The sequence below is a fragment of the Orcinus orca genome, chromosome 2 (assembly GCF_937001465.1).
Source record: "Orcinus orca chromosome 2, mOrcOrc1.1, whole genome shotgun sequence".
Lineage (NCBI taxonomy): Eukaryota > Metazoa > Chordata > Mammalia > Artiodactyla > Delphinidae > Orcinus > Orcinus orca.
The window spans coordinates 187,736,288-187,762,145 of record NC_064560.1 but is presented as its reverse complement, the minus strand read 5'-3'; the positions used below and the strand labels follow the sequence as shown (position 1 = coordinate 187,762,145).

The 25,858-nt window shown below is 38.4% G+C and overlaps 1 protein-coding gene across 12 annotated transcripts in view; it reads left to right on the top strand.

Annotated features, from left to right (window-relative positions):
- EFCAB11 (EF-hand calcium binding domain 11) overlaps nt 1-25,858 on the top strand; it is a 585,886-nt gene that overhangs the window by 56,943 nt on the left and 503,085 nt on the right. Inside the window, exon 7 of one of the 12 annotated variants that reach the window (XM_033418563.2) lies at nt 21,935-23,104. The exons of 9 other annotated variants lie outside the window; for them this stretch is intronic. In XM_033418563.2, coding sequence (XP_033274454.1) covers nt 21,935-21,962 — 28 coding nt within the window. In that variant the 3' untranslated portion in view covers nt 21,963-23,104. Of the gene's footprint in view, nt 1-15,831; nt 16,682-17,876; nt 21,229-21,934; nt 23,105-25,858 lie in introns of those variants that run through there. 2 more of the 12 variants (XM_033418556.2, XM_049705645.1) reach the window with 2 other exon arrangements.

Here is a 25,858-nt window from a genome sequence, read left to right as displayed (position 1 = left end):
CCTGTTGAAAGTATTTAGATTGTCTTTGAACAACTGCTAATCTTTCCTATTTTATATTAAGCTCTTTGAACACTGTTTCTGCAAGATTTATGTTACTCTTCAGATTCTTTGACATTATAGAATTTAATGCTTCATGTTTAAATCTTAATACTTAAATTATGATTTTTTTTCCCTCAGTGTAGTTAATAGGCTATACCATAAAACACCTCTGATCTACCAAAAAGCAAATTCATCTACCACTTGGAAACTCTATGTGTGGAAAACAACTTTTTCTTTTAACTAATCCTATAGTAATGCTGTATTAATGCTTCATTCTCTCCTCAGAGCTTGTGGACATTGTTATTATCCAAAGGCACTTGAGTGTGGATTAAATATCATGCTACTTATATAAGGAAATTACATCACGATTTTACTAATTCTTGATAAAAATAGTTTCTTATAGGGTTATAGACACCAATTAAAAGATTCTTAAAGAACACTTGGTACAGTCTCTTATTTTACACATGCGAGTTTAAATAATCCACCCAAGGTTGCACGCCGAGATGGGCGTAAAATCAAGGTTAAGAACAAGGTCTCTCAGCCACAGTGTAGTGTGCTCTCCATTGCAGTGGTATCTTGGTCCATTTGGGCTGCTGTAATAGAAGACCATAGACTGGGTGGCTTAAACAACAGAAATTTATTTCTCATAGTTCAGGAGGCTGGGCAGTCCAAGATCTAGGTGCTGGCAGATTCGTGTCCGGTGAGGACCTGCTTCCTAGTTCACAGACAGCTGTCTTCTCATTGTGTCCTGACATGGTGGAAGAGGCAAGGGAGCTCTCTGGGGTCCCATTTATAAGGACACTAATCCCAGTCATGAGGGTTCCACCCTCATGACCTAATCATCTCCCAAAGTCCCCACCTCCTAATACCACCACCTTGCAGGTTAGGTTTCAACATAAGAATTTTGGGAGAATACAAACCTTCAGTCTGTAGTATATATGTTATAGAATCATGGCTTTACTGTCTATTTTTATATAAAGTTGGTGTGTATTTTTACAGCTTGATTTCCTTGACTGATAGGTTTCAGTGCATTGGGCTTTTTTGTTGCTGGCATATTTTTAGTTACTTAGCGTCAAAAGAACTGTTTATCATACTTCCTTAAATTAATTTTATGGAAGTAATGTACACTGTTTTCCTTCCTTATTTAGCTAGTGTTTACATGCTAGTCTTTCCAGCAGGTTGTATAAATAAGCTAAGTGTTACGGTAAATTATTCCAAAGTGGCATATTTACTTAGTGCCAAAATATTATAATACCAAATGATATTTCCAAATCATTTGTATTAATTTACACTCCAGTCATCAGTATGTGAGAGAGTCTGTTTACCTGTATCTTCTTCAAGACTTGGTATTGTCAGACTTCTTAATCTTTTCTAGTGGAGTGGGCATAATAACTCATCATGGGCCTGATTTGTATTCCCTGATTAATAATGATTCATCTATCATATCTCTTCATGTTTGTTATATATCTGTATATTGTCTATCTGTAAATTGTAAATATGTCTGTCATTTTTACCCATTTTTTTTCTGCTTCATTTTCTGTTGATTTGAACCTGTTCTTTATATATGTTCTTGGGGCAAATATTTTGTCAGTTAACAAATGTCTTCTCCCAGTTTGTTGCTCATCTTTTCACTTTCTTCAGGTATCTTTTTTGAAATATAAATCGAATTTAATTTGTTTGAATTTATAAAATTTTTTGTAGTAGAGTGATTATATCTTATTTAAGAAATCCCTTATCTCAAGGTCAGAGAAATACTCATATTTTCTTCATAATTTTTAAAGTTTTGCTCTTGTAAATTAAGTCCTTAATTCTTCTGGAGTTGATTTTTTAGTATGGCATAGTGTGTGTGTGTGGGAACCTAATTTCACTTTTTTTCCATATGGATAACCAATATTTTCAGCTCTTTTTATTGACTGCCCTCTTTTCTCTACAGCTCTGCCATTCTGCCTTTGTTTATGAATTTTCTATTCTGTTTCTTTGGTCACTTAACCTATCCCTGCACCAATGCCACGTTGTTCTCATAAAATCTTAATATCTGTAGGGCTACTCTCCCTCTTTACTTCTCTTCTGCAGCAGTGTATTGGTTGTATCGAGTCTTTTGTTTTAAATTCCAAAACTGGCTTATTGAGAGGCAAAAACCCTGTTTACATTTTAATTAACATTGCATTGAGTCTGCAGATTTTCTGGAGAATTGACATCTTAATGATATTGCCTACCTATCCATGATTATGGTATATTTTCCATTTAATTAAGTATTCTTTAAAGCCTTTCAGAAAATTTTTATAATTTTCTACACCATCACACTACCAGTATCATCATCATCATGATTACGGTTGTCACTTTCTAAAGCACTCTTAAGGGTTTCCTGTGTGCCAGGCCTCATTCTGTTACTTTGTAGTCAGTCTTCCTAACAACCTTATGAGGTAATCCTAGTAATATGGGATATTTCACACAGGAAACTGAGGCACCTAGAGGTTAATTGACTTGCCCAAGATCCTACAACTAGTAAATGTCAGAGGCAGGTTTCTAAACTAAGGTGCCTGTGTATAGAGTTTGTGCTTTTAATCACTGCTCTATATTGCAAATAGGTTTTTCTTTTTTTGTGTTGGATTTATTCCTACATATTTTATAGTTTTTTATTAAGATGTAATTGACATATAATGTTGTATAAGTTGTACAACGTGTTGATTTGATGCATTTATATCTTGCAATATGATCACTGCCTTAGTGTTAGCTAACACCTCTCTCAGGTAACATAATGGTCATTTCTTTTTTGTGGTGAAAACAATTAAGATTTAATCTCTTAGCAATTTTGGAGTTTATAATATGGTATTTTATAGTTTTGTTGGTATTAAAATGGTAGCTTTTGAAAATTGTTTTTTAATTACTTACAGAAACAATTAAATAGAAATGTAATTTATTTTTGTATATCAATCTTATATCTAGTAACCTTGTTAAATTTATCTGTAGATTTTTAAAGGTGTTTCTAAGAAGATTATGATACCAGTAGAAAATAGTAACATCTTCTTTCTTCTTTTCCAATCCTATGCCTTTAATTTCTTTTTCTGGACTTAACTACACTGGCTAGTACTTCCAGTGTTGATAATATCTTGTTCCCAGACTCAGGGAGAAAGACTTCAACATTTTATCACTTACTTTGATCATAGCTATAGATGTTTTATAATTAGATCCTGTGTCAGATTAAAGAAGTTCCTCCCTAGTCTAGCACAAGAGTTTCTGTCAAGAATGGGCATTAAATTTTATTACATGCTTTTTCTCTATCGAGGAGATGATATTGTTTTTTTACTTTAATCTGTTAATGTGCTGAATGGCTTATACATATGTGTGTGTATATGTAATTTGGTCATGCTATTTTTTTTTATACACGGTTGGATTCAGTTTGCTAATATTTTACTTAAGATATTTGTGTGTGTGTGTGTGTGTGTGTGTGTGTGTGTGTGTGTACTATCAGTACAAGACCATGTTAAAACAAGTTCACAGGTTGATATTGTTGTACCCACTCAAGGTTTGCTCAGATTCAGGGTACCAGTCTACATGAGGGCAATCAATTAGCCATAACCTTTCAGAGATAGCTTATCATTTTTTCTTTTATTTTTCGTTTACTTCTTTGCTCAAGGCAACTTCCATCTTACCCTTTGGGTATCAGCTTAACATGGGAAAGTTATCCTATGAGATGATCCATGTTGGGCAAGCCCTGGATCTTGACTCCTGGCCTCTTCTCCCATGAAGCCATGAAACCAAAGCTCAAGTTCAGATATGGACCGACACCCCAAGGCAAAAGTGGCCTTGGGATGCTGAGTTTCCACTAACCTCTTTGGATTCAAGCTGCCTCAAGAATATGGCCTGTCCCCACTATCTTTTTAACTCAGTGCCTTTAAGGTAGTTTTGTTTTAGTATCTTATTTACCATTTTCGTTTTTTTCAGTGGGGGAATTGGTCTGATTATCCAAAAATAGAAACTCACATGAATTATTAAATACTTTTTCTCTCAGGCTTTTCTTTCTAAATTCTCTTTTCCAGATATTGATTTTTTTAGACAGAACATTTAGATTTATTGGGCAGAACATTGGATTTATTAAGTTTTGGGGAAGACTAACCACTTACTTGTAAGAGATGATGAAAATATATAAAATTAGTGGTGCATTCCTACAGTTTAGTGATGCTGGCATTTTAGTTATGCTGTATCTTCTATTGTTATTTGAAGGATGTACCCAAGTATTTTTGACCACTTATTGTTCTTGTCTTGAATGTCATTTAGAAAGGTGTAACAGCTAAATATTTATTTTCATGTTACATAAAAGCATATTATCAGGAAATAGCGGTATAAATGAATGAACATGCCATTGAATCTCAACTTGTTTTTTTCATCCATTATTTATGAAAAGAAACAATACAATGTTTTCTATTTTCATCAAGATGTTATATCTAAAAGTCTCTTTTCTTGAACTTGACTTCCAGATTTATTAAAATGCCTTTTTTACTATACTTATACCTAGTGTAAAATAATTGCTAATAATAATCTATGTCTGAGTGTGTTGATGGGGCCCCAGGACCACCACCAGCTTTGATGATTCGCTGGAAGGACTCAGCATGTAACTGTACTTTCGGCTATGATTTGTTACAGTGAAAGGATATGAAGCAAAATTAGCAAAGGGAAAGGCACACGGGGCTCAGTCTTGGGGAAACCAGGGGCAAGCTTCCGAGGGTCCGCTCTCAGTGAAGTCACACGGGATGTGCTTAATTCCTCCAACAAGTTGTGACATCATGTGTGAAATGTTGCCAACCAAGGAAGCTCATTAGAGACTCAGCACCCAGAATTTTTATTGTGGGATGATCACGTAGGCATTCTCTGCCTGGCATGTACCAAAATTCCAGACTCCCAGAAGGAAAGCAGGGGTTCAGCACAAACCATATTGTTGCACAAAGAGTTTTCAGCACAGTGATCCACTCTTATGACTTAATGTTGGTGGGAGGCCAGCCAAGGGCCATCCTTGTAAGCAGTATGGCCATCAGGACAGCTATGTTAACTCTTTTCTGCACGTGGAGTTATGACTAAAGTTTTTAAAGCATTTACTATGTGTCAAACACTGTTCTTTATTCATTTCATCCTCACAACAACCATCTCTTAGATAAGGAACTGAGACACAGAGAGGTTAAGAAACTTGTCCAATGTTGCACAGCTAATAAGTAGAAAGTCAGGATTCAAACGCAGGCTTCAGAATCCATGATTTATCAAACACTTTATTGATTTTTAAAAATGATTTTCATTTTGTTCCACCTCATGGATAAGATGTTTTATACATTTCCATACAGCTATGATTCAAAGAAATTGTCCCCATATGACCTCTTTTAATCTTCAGTGTTGTTTCATGGCTCTTAATTTTCAGATTTGGAAAATCATTCTAATTATCATATGCAAACCTTTCCTGATCTCATAGGCTTTCCTCAGCCTTTCTGTTTCTGGATTAGAGGATCTGAATTCTTCTTGTTTTTCCATCTTCCTACAGAAGGCTTGTCTGGTTCTTGACCCTAATTTTAGTTCCACTGTTCTTTCTATACCTCCTTTTGGCATCTTCTGAGATGTAGCAATTAGAACTGCAAACAGGGAAGGTATCACTGCATCATGGTTTATGAACAAAGACAGGACAGCATTTTCTGTTTTATTTCCTTCCTTGTAATTCTCATTGTATTAACCACATTGTCTACCTCAGTATATTAGACAATGACGTAGGTAGTAGTCTTTAAATACCTCTAGATGGCCATCTGGGATATAGCTGATAACTAATATAGCTGATAGACCTTGCCTCTCTGTAAGTCTACTTTAGATTATTTTTTTCTGATTGAAGTGAAGAGATCCACTGTTCACTATATCCATTCCCAAGAAAATACATTATAGCTTCAAGAAAAGTTTGAGTGTTAACACATGTGCTGAAATATGATACAGATGTTTAATGTCTTACTGTAATATTATTTTACTGTTCATTGTCACCTGCTTTTTTGATCCCTGCCTTAGCTTGCTTGCTTTATTCCATAACATCTGTTCCCAAGAATATATTTACAGTCTGTTGTCTTTTCTGAATGGTCGGTACATATGTTAGAAAAAGGTTGATTTTTACTGGTGTCATTCAGAAAGTACCTTGAGGATTCCTTGTTATTTTATTCTCAGTGTTATTTTATTTCAGTGTAATACCAAAGTACTATTTTTACTGAAATACCAGATAAGAAGTCAAGCTAGATGACTGAGGTGTGATACTTAAAGTGCTCCTGGATAGGAAACAAGGTATTTCTAGTTTTAACTGCTTTAAAAAAATTGTAAAACTTTTAAACTACTACCTGAGGATAAATATCCTTGTATTTCTATAGGCTTGGTAAAGCTTATGTCTATTTTGTTATGCTTATGCGGTCCCACGCATCTGGTTGTTCAAGACATTTGCTACCTTCTATTCTGGGTCTTTGCACTATGGTTCCCTGTTTAAACATTGCATCATCAGAGAGGCCTGTTGTATCCGAAGTTGCTTCACCTTATCCCTCCTTCCCCGCAACAATAAATCTCTGCTACCCAGTTTTATATCATTTATGGCACTTAACCAATCTCTGAGACGATCTTCTTTCTTTGTTTGATCACTGTCTGTTTCTTACACTTGGCTATAAAGTTCCATGAGAGCAGCGATGCGTCTGTTCTGTCTTGATTCCTCTGGATATTCAAGTTAGCACAGAGCACATGGTCATTCAGTTCTTGTCGGATGAATCAATGAATTCATTTATTAAAGACTACAGAAAAGTAAGTTATTTATGTTAGATATAATTTTTGATCTTTACCAATTCAAGTGCATCAGATTTTCTTTAAGTTTCTTAGAACTTGAGGAGGATGTCCAGACTGGCCTTGGGTTTAGTCGTCTAATTAGCTAACTGAAAAGTTAATAACGTGTATATTTAATCTCTAGGCTTGATCAAGTTTTCTGATTCTTCAGACTCTGAAGATTTTCTATCTGTTACAAATCACGACATCTACAATAAACCAGAACTCCTGCCAAATTTTAGGATACCAAATACATACTTAATTTTTGTGTGTGTCCATTGGAAATATTCTAAACACAGAACAGCATAGATAGTAATAGAATGTAACACTTGCATTTCAGCTACTTAACTTTCTTCAGTCTTAACATTTGCCATATTTATTTCAGATTTTTTAAGAAATAAAATATTACACAAAGAGTTGAAAACCCCTATGCATCCTTCCCTGATTTCTTACCCTTTCTCTCTGGAGAGAACCATATGATCTATATTTTGGTATTTATCAAGCTTGTGCATGTTTTACTATGACTGCGTAGATATTTATTCACAAACGATCCATTATCTTGTTTTGCATGTTTTCAAATGTTTTGTACATGGTGTCATACTGTATGTAATCATGACCTTGATGTTTTTCATTCAACATTAAATTTTTGAGATTCATCATAATGATACATAGAGCTCTTGTAGCTCATTCATTGTCACTGCTACGTAAAATCTCACTGAAAGGTAATTCTGCATTTTATTTATCCATTTGCTTGTGGATGGACATTTAAGTTGTTCAGTTATTCAGTATTTCAGTTAACTGTGCAGTAGGTTTTCTTGTATCTTTCCATCTGTACTCATGTGCAAGAACTTCTCTAGGACAGTGTCTTACAATCTCTTTCACCTTATTGCATTCAGAGACAATGAGAGTATTAATAAAAGCACATTAGGTAAACAGACAAGTTGCTTTTAGCTCAAGGCAAACAGCCTGCCTGCCCAAGAGACTTTGGAGCTCAGTATCTCGCCACACCTGCAAACCATCTGTGGCAGAGTCTAGAGCAGGAGTCTTTGTATTTCTCTAAAAGGAGTCTTAAAAACTATGCATTTCCTTGTGCATTTTTAGAATGATAGCTAAAACTTTTCAAAGTAAGTTTAATGGTTGCAAAGCATATAATTTCCAGTGTATTATAAACACTGACATTTAAAAAGAAAGCTGTTATGTCACTCTTAAGTGTATCAGGTGGAACTTACATACCACAGTGATTTGACAGTCGTTATTTTTCTTTCAAAAATGAGTGAACAGGGCTTCCCTGGTGGCTCAGTGGTTGAGAGTCCGCCTGCCGTTGCAGGGGACATGGGTTCGTGCCCCGGTCCGGGAAGATCCCACATGCCGCGGAGCGGCTGGGCCCATGAGCCATGGCCGCTGAGCCTGCGCGTCCGGAGCCTGTGCTCCGCAACGGGAGAGGCCACAACAGTGAGAGGTCCGCGTACCGCAAAAAAAAAAAAAAAAGAAAGTGTGAACAAGCATTTAAAATTATGTGAAAAAGTTCTTTACCAATTTGAAATTTTACATCCTTTCTTTTAGAACTCGTATTTCAATTTTTCTTCCCCCACTAAGTTTCATCCTAATGTGATGTTTTTTTCATCTTTTTGGCTTTCACTGCCAATATTGTAAAGTCAGGTTTATTAAGGTATAGTTTACAGACTGTAGAATTGTCCATTAATAGTTGTATCCTAGTCATGTGGGTTTTGACACATGTATACAGTTGTGTAACCAGCACCATAATCGACATATAAAATATTTATTTCCCTCTCAGTTCCCTCCCTATAATCCCAGTCTCTGGCACTACTGACGACGACGATGATGATGATGATGATGATAATTTGCCCCTATGTTATTGCCTTTTCCAGAATGCCATGTAAATGGAATCATACAGTTTGTAATTTTTTGTCTCAGGCTTCTTTTCCTTTACATAATGCATATGAAATTCATCCATGCTGTTGCACATATCAGGGGTTAATTCCTTTTAAATGCTGAGTCACATTCTGTTGTACAGATGTACCAGTTTATCTGTTCACCAGCTAATGGACACTGGGTTGTTTCCAGTTGGAGTGATTATGCATGACACTGCTATATAAACATTTGTGTTCAGGTTTTTGTTTGGATATTTATCCTCATTTCTTTTGAGTTAATAAGTGTGATTTCTGAGCCACATGGTAGGTATATGTTTTAATTTTATAAAGAAACTGGGAAACTTTTTCTGAATCGACTTTACTGTTTTGTATTCCCGCTAGCAGAATATGAGACTGCCATTTGCTGTCCATTGTTACTAGCACTGGGTATTATTAATTTTTTGTTTTGTTTTTACCCATTTCTAATAGGTGTATAGTGGTATCTCATTGTGATTTTAATCTGTACTTCCCTAATGACTAATGACTTAGACAATTGTTTTGTGTTCTGTTCTCCATCCACACCTTTGTAATGAAGGGTATGTTAAAATCTTTTGCTTATATTTAATTTTTTTTTTTTAAACTACTGAGTTGTAAGAGATTTCTGTATATTCCAGATACAGGTCCCAGTCTGTGACTTTCATTTTCTTAACATTTGCTTTTAAAGACAGAAGTTCTTTATTTTGATGAAGTCCAATTTATCAGTTTTTTATGATTCATGCTTTTTTTGGTCTTATCTTATTCTTTGCCTATGCAAGTGTGATGGTTAGTTTTATGTGTGGCCCTGGCTAGTCTGTGGTATCCAGTTTTTCATCAGACACCAGTCTAGATGTTGCTGTGAAGATGTTTTTAAGATGTGATTAACATTTAAATCAGTAGACTTTGAGTAAAGCAGAGGACCCTTCCTAATGTGGGTGGGCCTCATCTAATCAGTTAAAGGCCATTAAAAAAAAAAGAGAGAGACTGAGATTCCCTGAGGAGGAAGGAATTCTGCCTCTAGACTGACTTCAGACTTGCGAGACTGTAATATCAACTCTGTGTTATTTTGCCGTGATCTATTTGTCTATCCTTGTGCCAATACCACACTCTCTTAATTATATGGCTTTATAATAAGTCTTGATATCTAGTAGTATAAGTCCTAGAGCTTTGTAATTTCTTCAGAATTACCTTGACTGTCCTTAACTCGGTGCATTTCCTTCTAAATTTTCAAGTTTACCTTCTTAGCCACTATGTTCTGCTGCTCCATAAGTTTTATTCGCTTTCATTTTAATGAAATAGTCCAGAGAACCAAGCTGATTGACTCCAAAACCTATACTCTTAACAACTACACTAGCTGCCTCTCAATAAGCCATAGAGTTTATAGACAGACATAGCTGGCATGTTTTTATCATTTAAGTGATTAACATTTTTTTCCGGTTTATTATTTAGTTTCCACTGTTATTTTTCAACTTATTATAAACCACCTTCAACAGAAAATAAAATGGAAGCCAATTCTCAGTTTAGGATCGATTTGAAATATGGTAAGAACCTTTGACTATGAGGTCAATTAATTTGAGCCTCTCATCTGACTGTGCAGTCCAGTATTCAAGAGAAAGGAGTCATACAAATAAATATTAAGAAGGGTATACTTGCAAAGTTTAGATTAAATAGAACTTGAAAAGTATTAATAGGCCAGATGTGACAGAGGATATACTAATATTAACATGTGTACCCATACACATCTCTGACATTTCTGATAGAACAACTTTGTTCCAGAGAGTTTATCCATACTGAATCTTGCTTAAACTTATTCTGTAACTCTGTAACATCCCTGTGTTACAGTAGGCGAAGGATCATCACTTTTTTCTTTTTACAATTAGAAAAGCAAGACCTTATAAGGTTATGACCAGAGTAAGTCAAGCTGAATATCAGGTAACCCTGTGTCATAAACCCGTCCACACTCTACTTAGAAATCATGGTTTTCAAGAATAATAATAGGAACAAGAATCTATATGAGCCCAGCAGTACAAGTTAGGCTACAAGTTAGCTTGGTTTGGTAAAGGTAAAGTGTGCTCGTTGTGTTCTTCAAAAATATTTATTCAGACATATATGTAAAAGAAAATTATGGTATATGTAAGTAATTGACGTGCTTGGTGTTTTGTTTTGTTTCTTGGTTTTCTGGGGGAACTTTTTGTTTTGGGCAGCTTCCCATAGCTAAATAAATTAAATGCAATGTAGGTCATTGAAAAATAGAACAAATTTAAGTTGGGTAAATGAAGTGGCTTCATAGGATTATACCATAGTCAGTATTATAATCACTACAGTAAGATGAGGAAGAGAGCAGAACAGGTGCTGTGGTCCTGAAAAAACCAACATCTGGAAGAGCAAAAGTCATAAAAGGAAAATAATAGGAAGTGACCTAAATTTCATAAGAGATGTCTTTCTAATGTCTTTACATACAAAAGAAAGAAGTAAGGCAGAGTAGACTAAGGAGAAAAATAGCCATATGCTATGAGCCTGTCCACCAGAGCCTAACAAAAACAATGGAGAACAGAAAAACATGGGGCTAAATATTGAATACAATAGCTATTGAGTAGTGATCAAAGGACAGGAAGATGGGGGAACATGTTTTGACAGAAAGAAATGTCAAAAGAAAGCAGAAAGTACAGTTTAGGTCAATTCAAATGAGGTAAAGGAATAGAGGAAAATAATACCAAGTAGACAGTGTTCTAGAATAATGAATGTGTATCCTAATGTTATGCACATTGCTTAACAACAAGCAATTTTGTAAAAAATGAAAAAGGAGGTACAAAAAGCAATTAAAGGAAGAAAGAGACATATGCCTTGTAAAGTAATCAGGTACAAGGTGAAAATGAGAAAAGCCAAGATGAAAAGTGAATTTAGATCTTAAAGAAGGTTAAGATAAATATTCACATTTTTAGATTGTCTCTTAGGTCAATTTTAAAAAACAGACACTGGGTTGTAATAATCATTAAATAAAATAACTGCCCAAAGTAGACCTATTGATTGCTCTAAAAATTGTTCTCCATACTCTTTGTATAAAACATTGAAAATAGATTTAGATATTCATATGGTTTAATATTTTAAGAAAGTATATTTTAATTCAGTATGATAAAAACAAATCTGTGAAAATGATTCTTTTAAAATATGATTTAGGAAGGCGTTTGGCAATGATTTCCATCTTTCATTTTCTTATTTTGGATATAGGTTGTTGCTTTGTACATATCTAACCTTATTTAAAATATGTAGACAGTAGGTAGCATCCAACATGTTTGTAAAGTTCAGAACTACCTTTATGTAAATAATAGCTTCTAAAGGCCAGAAGACGCATTTAAAAATAAGCAAATAAATTGAGGCAGCCCGTATTCAGCAGTGAAAATAGAACACATTTCCAGTATATGAATTTAGATTTGACCTTGTAAACACTGAAAGCATTACCAACCCCCAGTAATACCACAGTTACCACAGGGTTCATCTGGTGAAAGACGACTGTCTCAAAATATTCTTCAGAGTCTGTCCCAACTACAAGCTAGAATTTTCCTCCTATCTTTTGAAATAGAGTCTCAAGTCTTTTTCCTCTGACCCATGTAGTAAGTCATCAACATTCCACAGTGTTGGAGAGAAGGCACAGACTTAATTACAAATGTAGAACCAATTGAACAGAAAATGGTCATAATCAGGCTCTTTTTATTCCTGAGATTTGGGTCCTGAATGTTGTTACTCACGATGCAGCGTAACAGAGCTTTCTGTGAGTTAGAGTTCTTCCTGCTCACTGTTTTGGGAGTGATCAACTAAAGTGCACAGTTGGGCTCTCAAAATAGTTACTCAGTGACTTAATATGTGAAGAGGTGCCTTTTGAGATACTCTTTTGTTGAGATAGTACTTAAAGTTTACCCATCGCTAAAGCTGAGTACTTTTATTTATTTATTTATTTATTTTACGTCTTTATTGGAGTATAATTGCTTTACAATGGTGTGTTAGTTTCTGCTTTATAACAAAGTGAATCAGTTATACATATACATATGTCCCCATATCTCTTCCCTCTTGCGTCTCCCTCCCTCCCACCCTCCCTATCCCACCCCTCTAGGTGGTCACAAAGCACCGAGCTGATCTCCCTGTGCTGTGCGGCTGCTTCCCACTAGCTATCTGTTTTATGTTTGGTAGTGTATATATGTCCGTGCCACTCTCTCGCTTTGTCACATAAGCTGAGTACTTTAACGCAGCAGATCAAAACAACTGCCATAGCCTTTCATAGAGTAAAATACCACATCATGAAGTTTAAGACACCATTGATTCTCGGGCACCCTCATATCATGTACCACTAATGAAAAAAAATTCTGCCCATTAAGCTATGACAGTGCTAAGATACCAGTTATTGTAAGATGCACCACAATTTTAAAGATTCTAAATTGTGGGGAAAGGTGTCCTGATTATAAATGAAATAAGATAATGTGCACCTTAAACCCTTAACAAACATTTCATAGCCACCTGGTTCTGAATTGTTTTCAGATTTCCTATGTTAAATGTTATCCCCATCCAGTTTGCTTTATTCTGCCTTTTAAAACCCTCTTCTTGGCCTCATTCCCCTATTTCCCTAGATGTAACCTTGATTTCACTCAGAAAGAATTTGGGATCTACCCAGAGAGGTGGTCTCTCACCGTCTCAGTTACATATCCCTCCCTGACCTATCCTAGTCTTGTGAGAGGATGTAGACATCCAGGTGTGGATACTCACTGGGCTCATTTCTTGCCTTGTGGGCAGGACTGGGCATCAGGGCATGAAGACCTAGCTCTAGGGCCATGATCTCTACATGGTAGGGCCATGGTAGAGCTCTCATTCCGAATTGATTGGGCTCCTTCTAGGTGCCTGGCACTGTGTGGGTGCTCTAGGTAACTTACTGCTGCAGGCAGGGAACTTGCAGTCTGGTGGGAGAGTAAATGCATAGCAAGGGACTCGAATTCACCTAGCTTCAGCCATGACAGGTGTTGCCAGGGGATAAAGTTCCTCTTCACCTCCTTCTTGATTTCCTGTCCCCCTCTTATTTTTCCCCTGACCGAACTTACCCCTTCATGATATCAAATGAATATAATCTACCTCACCTTGCAGAGAAATCTATGAGGGATTCTCCACCAATGGGCTGCCTGCACCCATGACCATACTTTGAACAGCAAATTACTCTAATCCAAATCAGCCACCCCAAATGGGAGTTAGAACAACTCATTGTAAAGATGATGTTTGATTTCATCTTGAAGAAATAACATGTCAGAGAGGCAGGCCCAGCACCCTCTGACCTTAGGATGTGACCACCTACCTGCTCAGTAGTACTATTCCCCCCGCCCCTCCTCCTCCACCACTGCCAGTACCACCGCTACTGATGATGATGATGATGATGATGAGAAAACCCACCCTGAGCCCTGCATCACCTCCAGCTCCAACTTAGCCAAGCTTCTTGCAAGAGTGATCTGTGCTTGCCGTTTTCATTTACCCCCAATCTCTTTACTTGCCAACTCAGTGCAGCATGGCTTTCACCTCTGACAGCTCTACTGAATAATTTTGCTGAGTTCACCAATAAGCTCCTAATTGACAGATTCAATGGATAATCTTAAGTCTCTGACCTCTTTTCAACATTCAACCCTGGTGACCACTCCCTCTTTGAACACCCTTTTCCACTGATGTCTGTGACAGTCGTCATTCCTGGGTCCGTCCTACCTATGCATCCCTTTCTATCTCCTTCACTGGATGCATCCTCCTTCCAATATTCTCCTTTACACCAGTGTACTTCCTCTGGGAGATTTCGTTCACAGCCTCCACTTCCACGTGGAGGACTTCCAGTTCCCTGCCTTGATCTCAGTCCTGTTTTCTGAATTCCAGACCCATGTCTTCACATCCTACTGAACTCCACATGTTGTGAATGCTTGATGTTGTCTTTTACCTCAGAACTGCCGATCTTTCTCTTTTCTTGTATTACTTTTCTTGGTCCATGATATGGCCATCTACCCAGTTACCCATACCAGGATCCTCTAAATCAACTTCTTTCTTGACCACTTATACCAGCTGGTCACCAGAGTTTGAGTATTCTACCACCCAAGTCTGTCTCAGGTTTCTTCCTGCTCACCATCCTTGATCCAGGCTGTCATAGTCTGGCGTAACAAATGCCACAGATGGGATGGCTTAAACAACAGAAATTTATTGTCCCACAATTCTGGGGCTAGAAGTCTGAGATCAAGGTGTCAGCAGGGTTGGTTTCTTCTGAGACCAGTGGCTGTCTCTTAAGACCCTGTCTCCAAATAGAATCACATTCTGAAGTACTAGGAGCTAGGACATCAGCATAGGAATTTTAGGGGGATGCAATTCAGCCCATAACACATGCCCTTGTCACCTCCTTACTAGCTAATTGTGTACTCTCCTGATCTGTTTTCCTGCCTCCAGTGTCATCTCCATTCTAACGTGGCCTCCATTCCACCATCCGAGAGATTATTCTGATTTCAAATATGAGCACATTACTCTCGCTTAAAACTCTTTGGTGGCTCCCGATTCTATAGATTGTCTAGATTCCTTCAGATGGCACATCCTCATTATCTGCTCCAGGCACCTTCCTACTCAGTCTGTGCTCCAGCCACTCTGAAATAGCTGAAGTTCCCGAAAGGTTGTGGGCCTGCACCTCTGTGCCTTTGCGCATGTGGTGTCCTGTATCTGGAATTTTCTTTTTCTTAACCCTACCTCCATTTGTTTTACCAACTCTAATTCATTTCAGACTCCACATAGGTAGCACATTCTGCAGGAAGTCTTACTTCAGAGTGACCGGGAGGAAATATGGCAAATAGCAAGAGTACAAACTGAGGGAAACTTGTTAACATGTCAAAAAGCCTCTCTTTTATTTGAACTCAATGAAAAAGTATGTGTTAAATGTAAGTTAAGTTAGTTGTGATAGACTTTTCTCATCCTATGGAGCCCCTGAAATTTTCTTAAAGGACAGATGATAAAATGTATATCTTCCTGGGCTTCCCTGGTGGCGCAGTGGTTAAGAATCCACCTGCCAATGCAGGGCACACGGGTTCGAACCCTGGTGCGGGAGGATCCCACGTGCCGCAGAGCAACTAAGTCCGTGCGCCACAACTACTGAGCCCGTGCACCACAACTACTAAAGCCCACATGCCTAGAGCCCGTGCTCTGCAACAAGAGAAGCCACCACAATGAGACGCCCGCACACCGCAACGAAGAGTAGCCCCCGCTCGCCGCAACTAGAGAAAGCCCGCGCGCAGCAACGAAGACCCAACGCAGCCAAAATAAATAAATTAAATAAATAAATTTAAAAATATAAAATAAAATAAAATGTACATCTTCCTTTTCATCATCTATTGATACTTAGTCAACAACTTAGGACCCAGCTCATCATCTTTCATCACTTCGTAACATCGCCGTCCTAAGTCAGGAGCCCTGTCCACAGGCCTGTAGTGAAGCACGCATGCCCAGCAGTCTCTGGTCTTCAGCCCTAGACACACAGTAACAAGGCAGCTTTCCTCCAGCTTTTCTGAAAAATGAGTACAAATTGCAAGAAATGCAGTACAAATTGTGAGCTGTCAGTACATTAGTAGTGACATTAGGAAATCTGATGGAGTCAGAAGGAAAAGGTGTAAATTGCAGGATAATATAAAGGGGAGGTCAGTCTGTTAGTAATGCAGGGAATGTGATGGACTTAAAGAAAAGGCATAAATTACAGGGTAATATAAAGAAGAGGTCAGTACATCAGTAGCATGAGAAAACTGGCAGATTTGGGAAGAAAAGGTGCAAATTGTAGGATAATGTAAAGTAGGGGCTTCACTGTAAAGATGAGCTTACATCACATCAAGGAAGCTTGCTGGCCATGCAGACCGTGGCTAGAACTTTCAGTATTCTTATAGTTCTATCTCACAGCAGATCTTTATGTCTTTAATTAAATTCTAAGTTAATATTACAGAGGAAAATTACTGTTCTTGCTTAGTTGAGAAAAAGAAAAAAACGGGAGTCAGAAAGGTGCCCTCAAAGCCTCTGAAGTCCTGAACCTGTAAAGTACGTATTTGTCAGCTGTAATGAACAAGTATCTTTTGGGGGACCCTTTCCTGCACATCGTCACACATTCCTCCACGAGGCTCTGTAAATATGATTGTCACTTCCGGATTCAAGATAGAATTTAAAACAATCATACCATTAAAAACGTTTTAAATAAAAATTTTAATTGAAGTATAACAGATATGGTTGACTATGGGAACTCTATGGACCTCTCTTGTTTCTACACATCTTATGAGTAAGGCACTGACTGCTTTTTGTTCCACAGTCTCTTTTCAAGGATATTTGTATAGTGAACATCCTTGGAAGATGGAGTTAGTGTCTCCTTCCGGAACAAAAGGCAGGCATGCTGGACGCCATAAGCTCAAGGTCCCTCTTCTGTGATGCAGCCCTCTGTGTGCACAGGCATCTATCTGAGCCCATCCACACTACACCGTAGAATCTGGGGGTACAGGAAACTGATGCAAATGTGTGATGCTCGTGCCGCTCTCTGTGCCGTGAGTAGTGAAGTCCTTTGTCTCTGAACCAATAGACCTGGATCTTCTGCCAGCATCCATGAAACTGTGGCAAGCTACCTTGGTAGCTTGCAAGGAGGCTGAATTCTCAGGCCCTTCGCAGTTCTTAACAGTTTTATCAACAAGGATGGGATGCTGACAGTGATGTGCCCCCCCCCCCATATTGGGTGGGTAGAAAGTTCTACCCATTTCAGACAGCAGCTGTGTAGACAGACACCTATTCTGAGAATGCAGGAAATTTTGTGACTGCTGTGGGCACAAACCGAGAGAATCCTTAGAACTTCTGTTGACTCTCTTGGGAGATGAGGGGCCGGGCACATAATGCCTATTAAGGAAGAATGGCAACAGCTGAGACATCCTAGGCTCTGTGGCGCCAACTTCAGATCCATTTGGAGATAAAGGTCTCCAAGTTTTTGCAGTGTTAGCCAAAGTAAATAATACACACTTGAAGATCCATCTTTGCAAAAAAATATTTTGAAGAGCAAGGGAATGATAAATTCAAAGTTTAAGAAAGCGATTACTTCTGCAGGCCAGCCACGGGGCTGAGATCGGGAAGGAGCGCGCAGGTAGCTACACTAATATTGTAAATTTTCTAATTCTTAAGCTGGGGTTGGGCTCACAGGTTTTGGTTTTATTACCAAGCTTCATAATGTAGCTATTTGTTAACATATATTTGTTCTTTTGTGTGTATCAACTATTACATAATAAATTTTTATGACCAGCTTAGGGAAATTTAGTTTATAATTAAAATTATTGGATTGCTATGAATGGCATAGCATGTTAGATTTCTATATGGATTTTGGTAGAGGATAATGTCTTCCCTTGAGAGCCCTACCACATGCAACAGGAAAATGGTACATCTCTATACCTTTGTGCAAGAAATACTGGAGAGGTTCAGTGTTTGACCTTTCTTGGAGAGAGGCTACATCATGAAATTTTTGCAAATTAAGGCTCTCATATTTGCCTAAACTAAGACCAATTAAGAGTTATTTTTAGCTTGATGTCTAATTTTAGATACTGTTCTTTTTCATTATTCCTAAAAACAGACTGTAAACACTTTGTATATTTATAGTACTAAGAGGGCATTACCCATGCATTTGGGAAATTTTGGGAAATATATGTACTCTACCAACTTCTCTGTCCAAGGGGAATGGAGAAGTCTTATTTCCTTTCCTAACTCTATCTTCTATCTAGTCGAGAGAGAGAGGGAGAGGGAGAGGGAGGGCAAGAAAAAAGCAAGGGCCCTTCAAGCCTTTCTCAGGTGGCAAAACTCTAAGGAGAATTTTGTCCTTCTGTGTCCCTCAAGAATGACTGCAGCTCCTTGCTGACAACCCCACACAAGACCTCTGGGAGCTCTCCAACCCTTCTCTAGCTGACCTTGAGAGTTAAGACAGTAGATTCTTTGTGAGGTCACCCTTAGGTTGTCATCATACTACCACTAAATATTTTTATCACCTACTGGAGACTAAACGCTTTTCATACTTTGTTTCATTTACTCTTTTCAGCAGCCCCAGGGTGGCTGTTATCATCACCCCCATTTTGTTTATTGAAGCAGGGCTTAGAGAGAAGTGCAGTAACTTCATGTTCTCCCAGCCAGAATGCAGTCTGTTTGTGGATACTACAGCCCATGCTTTTAGCAATGTGACAGCCTTGTCATCTCATCCGTTAATTCTAACACTGTCATGTGAGCATACAGAATGTTTTTATCTGATGGATATCAGAATGCCACAGGGTTGTGGTGATAGGAAGTTACGTAGTAGGGACAAGTGGGCAAGCTCTGTGGCCTGCAGGCAGGAGGGAGACTACGTTGCCGAGATCCCGTTACCCCTCTTTTTTAGTGAATCTTATACTTTTTCTTCTTATCAAAACCCTGTTGTTGGTATCTGGGTGGTTGATATTTTTGGAAAAGCTGGAGGTAACATTCCTAAAGTATGAGGAGGAGGGACAAGCACCTTAGAGAGATTTTTATTTTGCTAAACATGGTGATAGTTCTTTCACGTGAGGGAAGGAGACAGGGCATGCACACCTTTGTTTCTAGGAGAAAGTAAGCTGGGTGCAAATCGTGTTTCAGTCTCTGGTATTCTGGTGAAAGCTCTGAATGCTGTTTTCCCCCTGATCTATGACTGGTCCCTAGGAGGGAAGTCAATTACTTGCCATGAAATGGGCTTCAAAGGCAGAGTTTGAAGTGTCTTTTTTTATCCTTAGCTTGCAGATTTATTTTTAGTCGGCTACTGAAAAAATAAACAAATACTTTAATCTGACTTACAGAGCACTTAAAACAAGGAACTGCAGCAGAAAGATAGCAGGAGGACCCTGCGCCGGAGGGTGCCTCAGGCTGGCAGCACCTGGAAGGCGAGTGCTGGGTGTTTATGACTCAGGGAGAGAACCCCCAGCTGTAGTGTTTCCAGGAAAGCGTTTGACAGGAGAGGTTCACTCCTCAGCTCTGTGGGGTACTTTTATCTCGATATGTACTTACACGTGCCTTCTTTTGGTGGAGCTTGATGCAAAATCAGAATCCTTGTAGTAGGAATATCTCATAACATAAACTTCCTGAGGACCACACAATCTCATGCGCAGTGATGGATGAAATATAATGCATAATTCGAAACGCAGGCCACTCTCACAAACTACGTGCAGGTCTTGGAAGATGATCAAAAAGAAACCTTTCCTTTTGTCTAGTCCTGAGTTTCTCCCCAGGGATCAGGTTCTTTGAGGCAGTGATCAGATCGTACACTGTTGATCCATCAGTTAAATGGGTGTTTATTGCACACTTACTATGGGCTTAGTACACAGTTTTCCCTTTTGGAAGTGACAGAGTATAGTCCCCAACTAAGAACCGATTGGTTTCTAAAGTTTGGGAAAGTTGAATCTGGAGCTTGGAGTGTAGTGCCCCAACAATGTAGTAAACTGCTGCTTAGTTTCCCAGGCTAGCCCACCAGCATCTTTAATCCCTAGAGCAGGTGACCCCCGCCCTAATGCCTGTGGGCCTGTTAGTGTTAAAATGCCGAGAGAGAAGGATGGGGAGCTTTTCCTCTGCCTTTCTGGGCTCTGGCTCACCCTTTCTTTCGTGTCCTCCTCCCTCAGGGGTCCCCAGAGCCCTCTGATCGCACTGCTCCAGAATCACCTGCTGCTTCCTCTCCCTTCCCCCACCCCACCCCAACTCTCATTTCCTCAGTGTAGCTGATCTCAGTCGGCTCTCAGATTACACAGTGAGTTTTGTCTGTGACATGCCTGTGCTGTTGGCATTTGAACCTGGGAGTCTGAAGTTTACATAGGCTAAGTGTAGGAGGTGTGGTAGGTGGAATTCAAAAAAGGTGTGGGTTCTTTTTGGTTAGGACAATTATGCTTTTTTTTTTTTTTTTTTTTTTTTAATGTGGTACGCAGGCCTCTCATTGTTGTGGCCTCTCCCGTTGCGGAGCGCAGGCTCAGGGGCCATGGCTCACGGGCCCAGCTGCTCCGTGGCATGTGGGATCTTCCCGGACCAGGGCACGAACCCGTGTCCCCTGCATTGGCAGGCGGACTCTCAACCACTGCGCCACCAGGGAAGCCGTGCATTATTTTTTTTTTAACATCTTTATTGGAGTATAATTGCTTTACAATGGTGTGTTAGTTTCTGCTTTATAACAAAGTGAATCAGCTATACATCTACATATATCCCCATATAATTATGCATTATTTAAAACTTATTAAAATTTTTTTAAACAGTGTTCCTCACTGATATATTAGAATGACTTTATAAACTGGAGTTTGGCAGAGGGGAAGGACAAATAAGGGTTACTGGTTAGTGAAAGGTTTGATAACCTTTTGTTCTCTGTATATTTTATCGAAGTTTAGAGATTTCAAAATTCAGAATAAATGAATTTTCACTTTTTTAATGAGAATTGTTTTATTACCATTTTTACTTGGCTAAATAATACAAAGCTCTACTGACTGCTTCAGAAATCTTGCCAAATAAGGCAAAATATATAACATTAGAAGATTTTAACCCCAGGTCCTTTCTTCAAAATAGTAACCAACTAGATTTTGTTAATATTCACATGAGCATTAAAAATGAGCATATGCATCCTCATCAACAAACATTTATCCTGTGCAGGGTGCTTCCCAGTTGCTGGGGATACGGAGAAATAGAAGGCATACTTCCTGTCCTCAGGAAACAGCATATGATCTATTTGGGGGGAAAAGGCGAAAACATGGAAAATAAATAGTAGCAGGTTATTCACTGTCTGGTTCCACTGGGTAAGATGAAATAAGCAGTTTAGAAGAGGGAGCAGTTTCTGGGGTGACGGGTGGTCCTGCAGAGGATGGGAGAGGCTCAGATACAGCAGGGAAGGGGAGAGCTCCCCAGGCCACCAGGTAACTTTGCTTTTGCAGTTGCCTTTTATTCCAGTTTCCGTAAAATTATTATTGAGCATATTGTTTGATTCCAAGATTTTCTTTGTTGTATCACAGTTTCCTGTAGAATTGTTAGGATTTGGTTATATGGATCACTTCCGACCGTTTGTTATTTTCCAAAATTTCTGTAATGATTCCCTGTTGTTCTTTTAGAATTGTTTTATGATGATATATAATTCTAAATTTCTTTTATAGTGATAAACTATTGCCAAAAGCAAGCTAGAAGATAAAAGTATCAACAGTTATATTTCTTGTGAAATAAATGTAGGAACCATTTCTTATCTGTAGGTGCTAAAGCCTGTTCTACCTACACAGTCACTATTTTTCAGCATCTTTAAGTGTTCCAGACTGTTCCTCACTGCTGTCTTGGCTTGACACATTCACATATGAGAATTTCAGAAAACTGAATCTGACTGTGATCAAGTTGGCAGAGTTCTTCACTGGCTTTATTTGACATTGATTTGTTGGATTATTCTTTAATTAGTAAATTAGGAGTAAACATAAAATTTTCCATTTAAGTGTTACTTCTTCCGTTTTAGTTATTTCCTTTTCTTTACTCTCCATTTCTTTCCACTGAGCCTGTGAGTGCCCCTCTTTGGCCTGTGAGTTCATTTTGGGTAGGAATCATTGAATCCCTGGAGCTTTGGACAGTGCTCAATAAATGTTCAGTGAATGAATGAAAACAACATTTCACATATGATTAGAAAGAAATAATAGAAAAGAGATTGGGTATAAATACATGTGTATGATTTTAATTTTCACATTTTTTTTTAAACAATCTATCTTATTAAAGCAACTTCCTGCTAGTTTTACCTAGTCAGGAGCTAATCTTGATTTGAAGGAGGTAAGATTTATGAGCTTCGCAAAGAACTTTTGAACATAGGTTATTTTGTGAGACAGACCTGTTATCTGTGACCGTATTAACACGTTTGACGATGTGGATGATCACATTTTAAAAGATCTTTGGCTTCCTCTTCTGCATAATTAAGTTCTTTTCAGAACAACTTCTACATGGTAGATTCCACATGTGTATTTCTGACCAGTCAACACAACTACAATTTGATCATGATTACTAGCTTTTCAAAGCCTTCCTTCATTTCCCAGCAGGCAGCTTCCTGTCAGAATTCATTTCCCATTTGGAAAATCTCTCTCTGACCCACAGCCTTCTGGATACAATTCATCCTTCACATACTTGAGTCTACCGATTCATTGTCATCCATCCTTAGCTCTTCAGATGCCAAAAGACCGTCTTGTAATTGGAGTGATAAGATCACCTAAAATGTCAGGGGAGAGAAAACTAAGAAGAATATATAAAGATTTTTGTTCCATTGATTTTCCTAATTAAAAAAATGCTTTTAGTGTGTATCTCTTTCTGTTATTATACTTTAAGAAATTGAAGTAATAACTGTTATAGTTGAAGCAAGATCTGCTTTCTACGTTCCTTCAATCTTTATATAATTTAAATTGAATTTTGGCAGAGCTGCAGTAAATTCAGTTCAATTTAGCAAACATGGGGATGCTTTTGCTGCCCACCCCCCATTATGGTGGTCTCTACAAGAACTGCCCTTTAGTTGCAATAAAGCGAGTGTGAGAGAGAGTGATCCAGATATGATTGCTGAGGAAATTAAAATGCACCGTGGAAGAGGATTAGGTTGGTATCATCCGAGAAGGAATTTCATGTTGGATCTTGGAGAAAGCAGAATGTTTGGCTTACAAAGGGGAAAGTCATTCCAGGTATGGGGCACTGAGGTTGGATTCAGCAAGGCATGTGGATCCTTGGACAAGGAAGGGGCATGATGAAAAGGATCTTCATGTGGCCTCAGGCTGCAGGATGTACAGAGAATGACTGAGCTGGCCCACAGGAAGCCATGGTAACTGACTAGGGCTTAATCGGTGAGGTTCCAGAGTAAAGGAAATGGACATATGAAGGGAAGGTCAAGTCTTAGGGATGTTACACAGAAAGAATCTGATAGCCTCAAAAGCTGATTGGATATTGGGAAGCAATGCCAAAGCAATGCCAGTTAGCTCCTGGGGCTGGGGAGCCTGTGTGAGTGGGAGAATCATGGTCGCATGTTAGCATAAATGCAGGATTAGAAAGAGAAGCAGACCAGACAAAACCTTGAGAGGATGCCCATGATTAGGAGGGAAGCCAGGCAAGGAGAGGTCAGAGGAGAGCCAGGAACCTACAGTTTCATGGGAACAAAGGGAAGACAATGTTTCAGGAAGACAGGGTGAGCAGAGAAATCAAAAAATAAGAGGTCTGAGTTTGATTTTGTACCAGAGAAGGACAAAATGTTGACCCTTGAGTAACCTCAGGAAAGTGGCAGGAGTAGATGCCAGATGGCAAAGACCCAGAATAGGGAGAAGATTTTTTTATTATTGGTGAGATTGTAAGACAAGATCCTTCCTTCAGTTATTTCCAGTGATAAACCCCTTTGAAGGAAATCTACTCCTTAGCTGACTAGTGTTATGTCACAAAATTCCAGTATATCATTAATACCTGTAGCTCTAAGATGTACCTATTTCCAACTGTAACCCCAAAACATTATTTTTACAAACCATTTAGAGATAACAGTTTTATTTTCTTTGATTCTACTCTTTCAAAATTTTCTTATCCCTCTTAGAGATTTATTTCTAGGTCATTGATTCAGATTCCAAAACCAGTGTTTTCTGTAAGCTTATTTTATGCCTACTAGAGTTGAAATTCAAACATTTTCCGGCAGTAGCAACTGAAATAGCTTCAAAGACATTTTTCACATCCACCTTGTTATTTTCTTCACTGATTGCATCTTTTCAAAAACGCCCCAGATTGATAGCTCCTAAGATATAGTATGCCTATAGTAACAACACAAGCTTTTTAGAATTGAGAAATATTCTTTGTTCTTGTTCTGGTCCTTGAAGATGTGCTTTACTCCTGAGAGGAACCCATCAAGAGAAAAGTACGTAAGAACCGGAGTCACAGGACCTAGATTCAGTTCCCTTCTTTGCTGCGTGATGTTGGGTCAATTAGGTCTCTTTCGAATAAAAAAAATCTCAGAATCCGTGAATATACTTTATCATTTAACTTAGTCACCAAGCCTACCGTACGGTGTGGTTCCACATTTGGAGGTGCTCTGCTAATGATGGAACATCATCTGTTCCTTCATTTGACTGACTCTCTTATCCTAACTTCATGTTGTGTATTTTCTGGTATACAGCCTCACCCACCCCCCACCCCCCAGCAGCCAGCACCCACGGTACAGATCAGGTGCTCAGTAAATATTTGATGATCGAGTAAATGGGCTGTACTGTATTATCATCCATCCTGGTGGTGGGGAACCATCGGACCAAGCATCAGAAGCAATTATGAGTGTAAAACCATGGAGATCTCCAGGTCCCACTCCCCCGCCTTCAATATTTGAGTTTCTAGAAATCGGCCTTTGCATCCATATTTAAAAATAGGTCAGGCTCATATGAGAAGCAGTGGTCTACCCTCTGTGAGTTCCTGGAGGTCACAGATTATAGTTTCCATCAGTTCATTCCCAAACCCTAGGGGAATTTCTGGAAGAAATTAGGTGTACAGTAAATGTGTGTGAATAAATGAATCTTAATTTTGAGATCAATAATAAGTGAGAATAAAATGCCCTTTCTTTTGGCTACAGATATAACACCTCGAAACTTTAAATACTAATTTATACTACCCATAATAAATTATATTTTTAAAGAAATGAAATAGATTGAGGACCCAAATCATCAGTTCTGATAAATTCAAAACTCATAGTTTGTTACCTAATAATTGTGGCTAGAACTACGGTGCTTTATTTGCTTAATTCTTACAATCTAGTGATAAGTCATTTGCTTTCATTATTACTTGCCTTGCCATATACCTTGTTTTAAATTGTCTTTAAGAAGTCACAACACATCACTCTCCTTTAGTTATATAATTCTGGTATTTTAAACTATAGTTTCCTTTGGAGGGTGGTGATGTGAGGCAAGGAAAGAAGTAGAACCAGCATTAACTCCTCATTGCCTCACAACCTACCATCGTGTGTATCATATTTCTGTGCTCCAGAGAAAAGAAATGGAATTGGTTTTTAACTAAGAAAATTATGCTGTCCTGAATACAAAAACCTTATCACT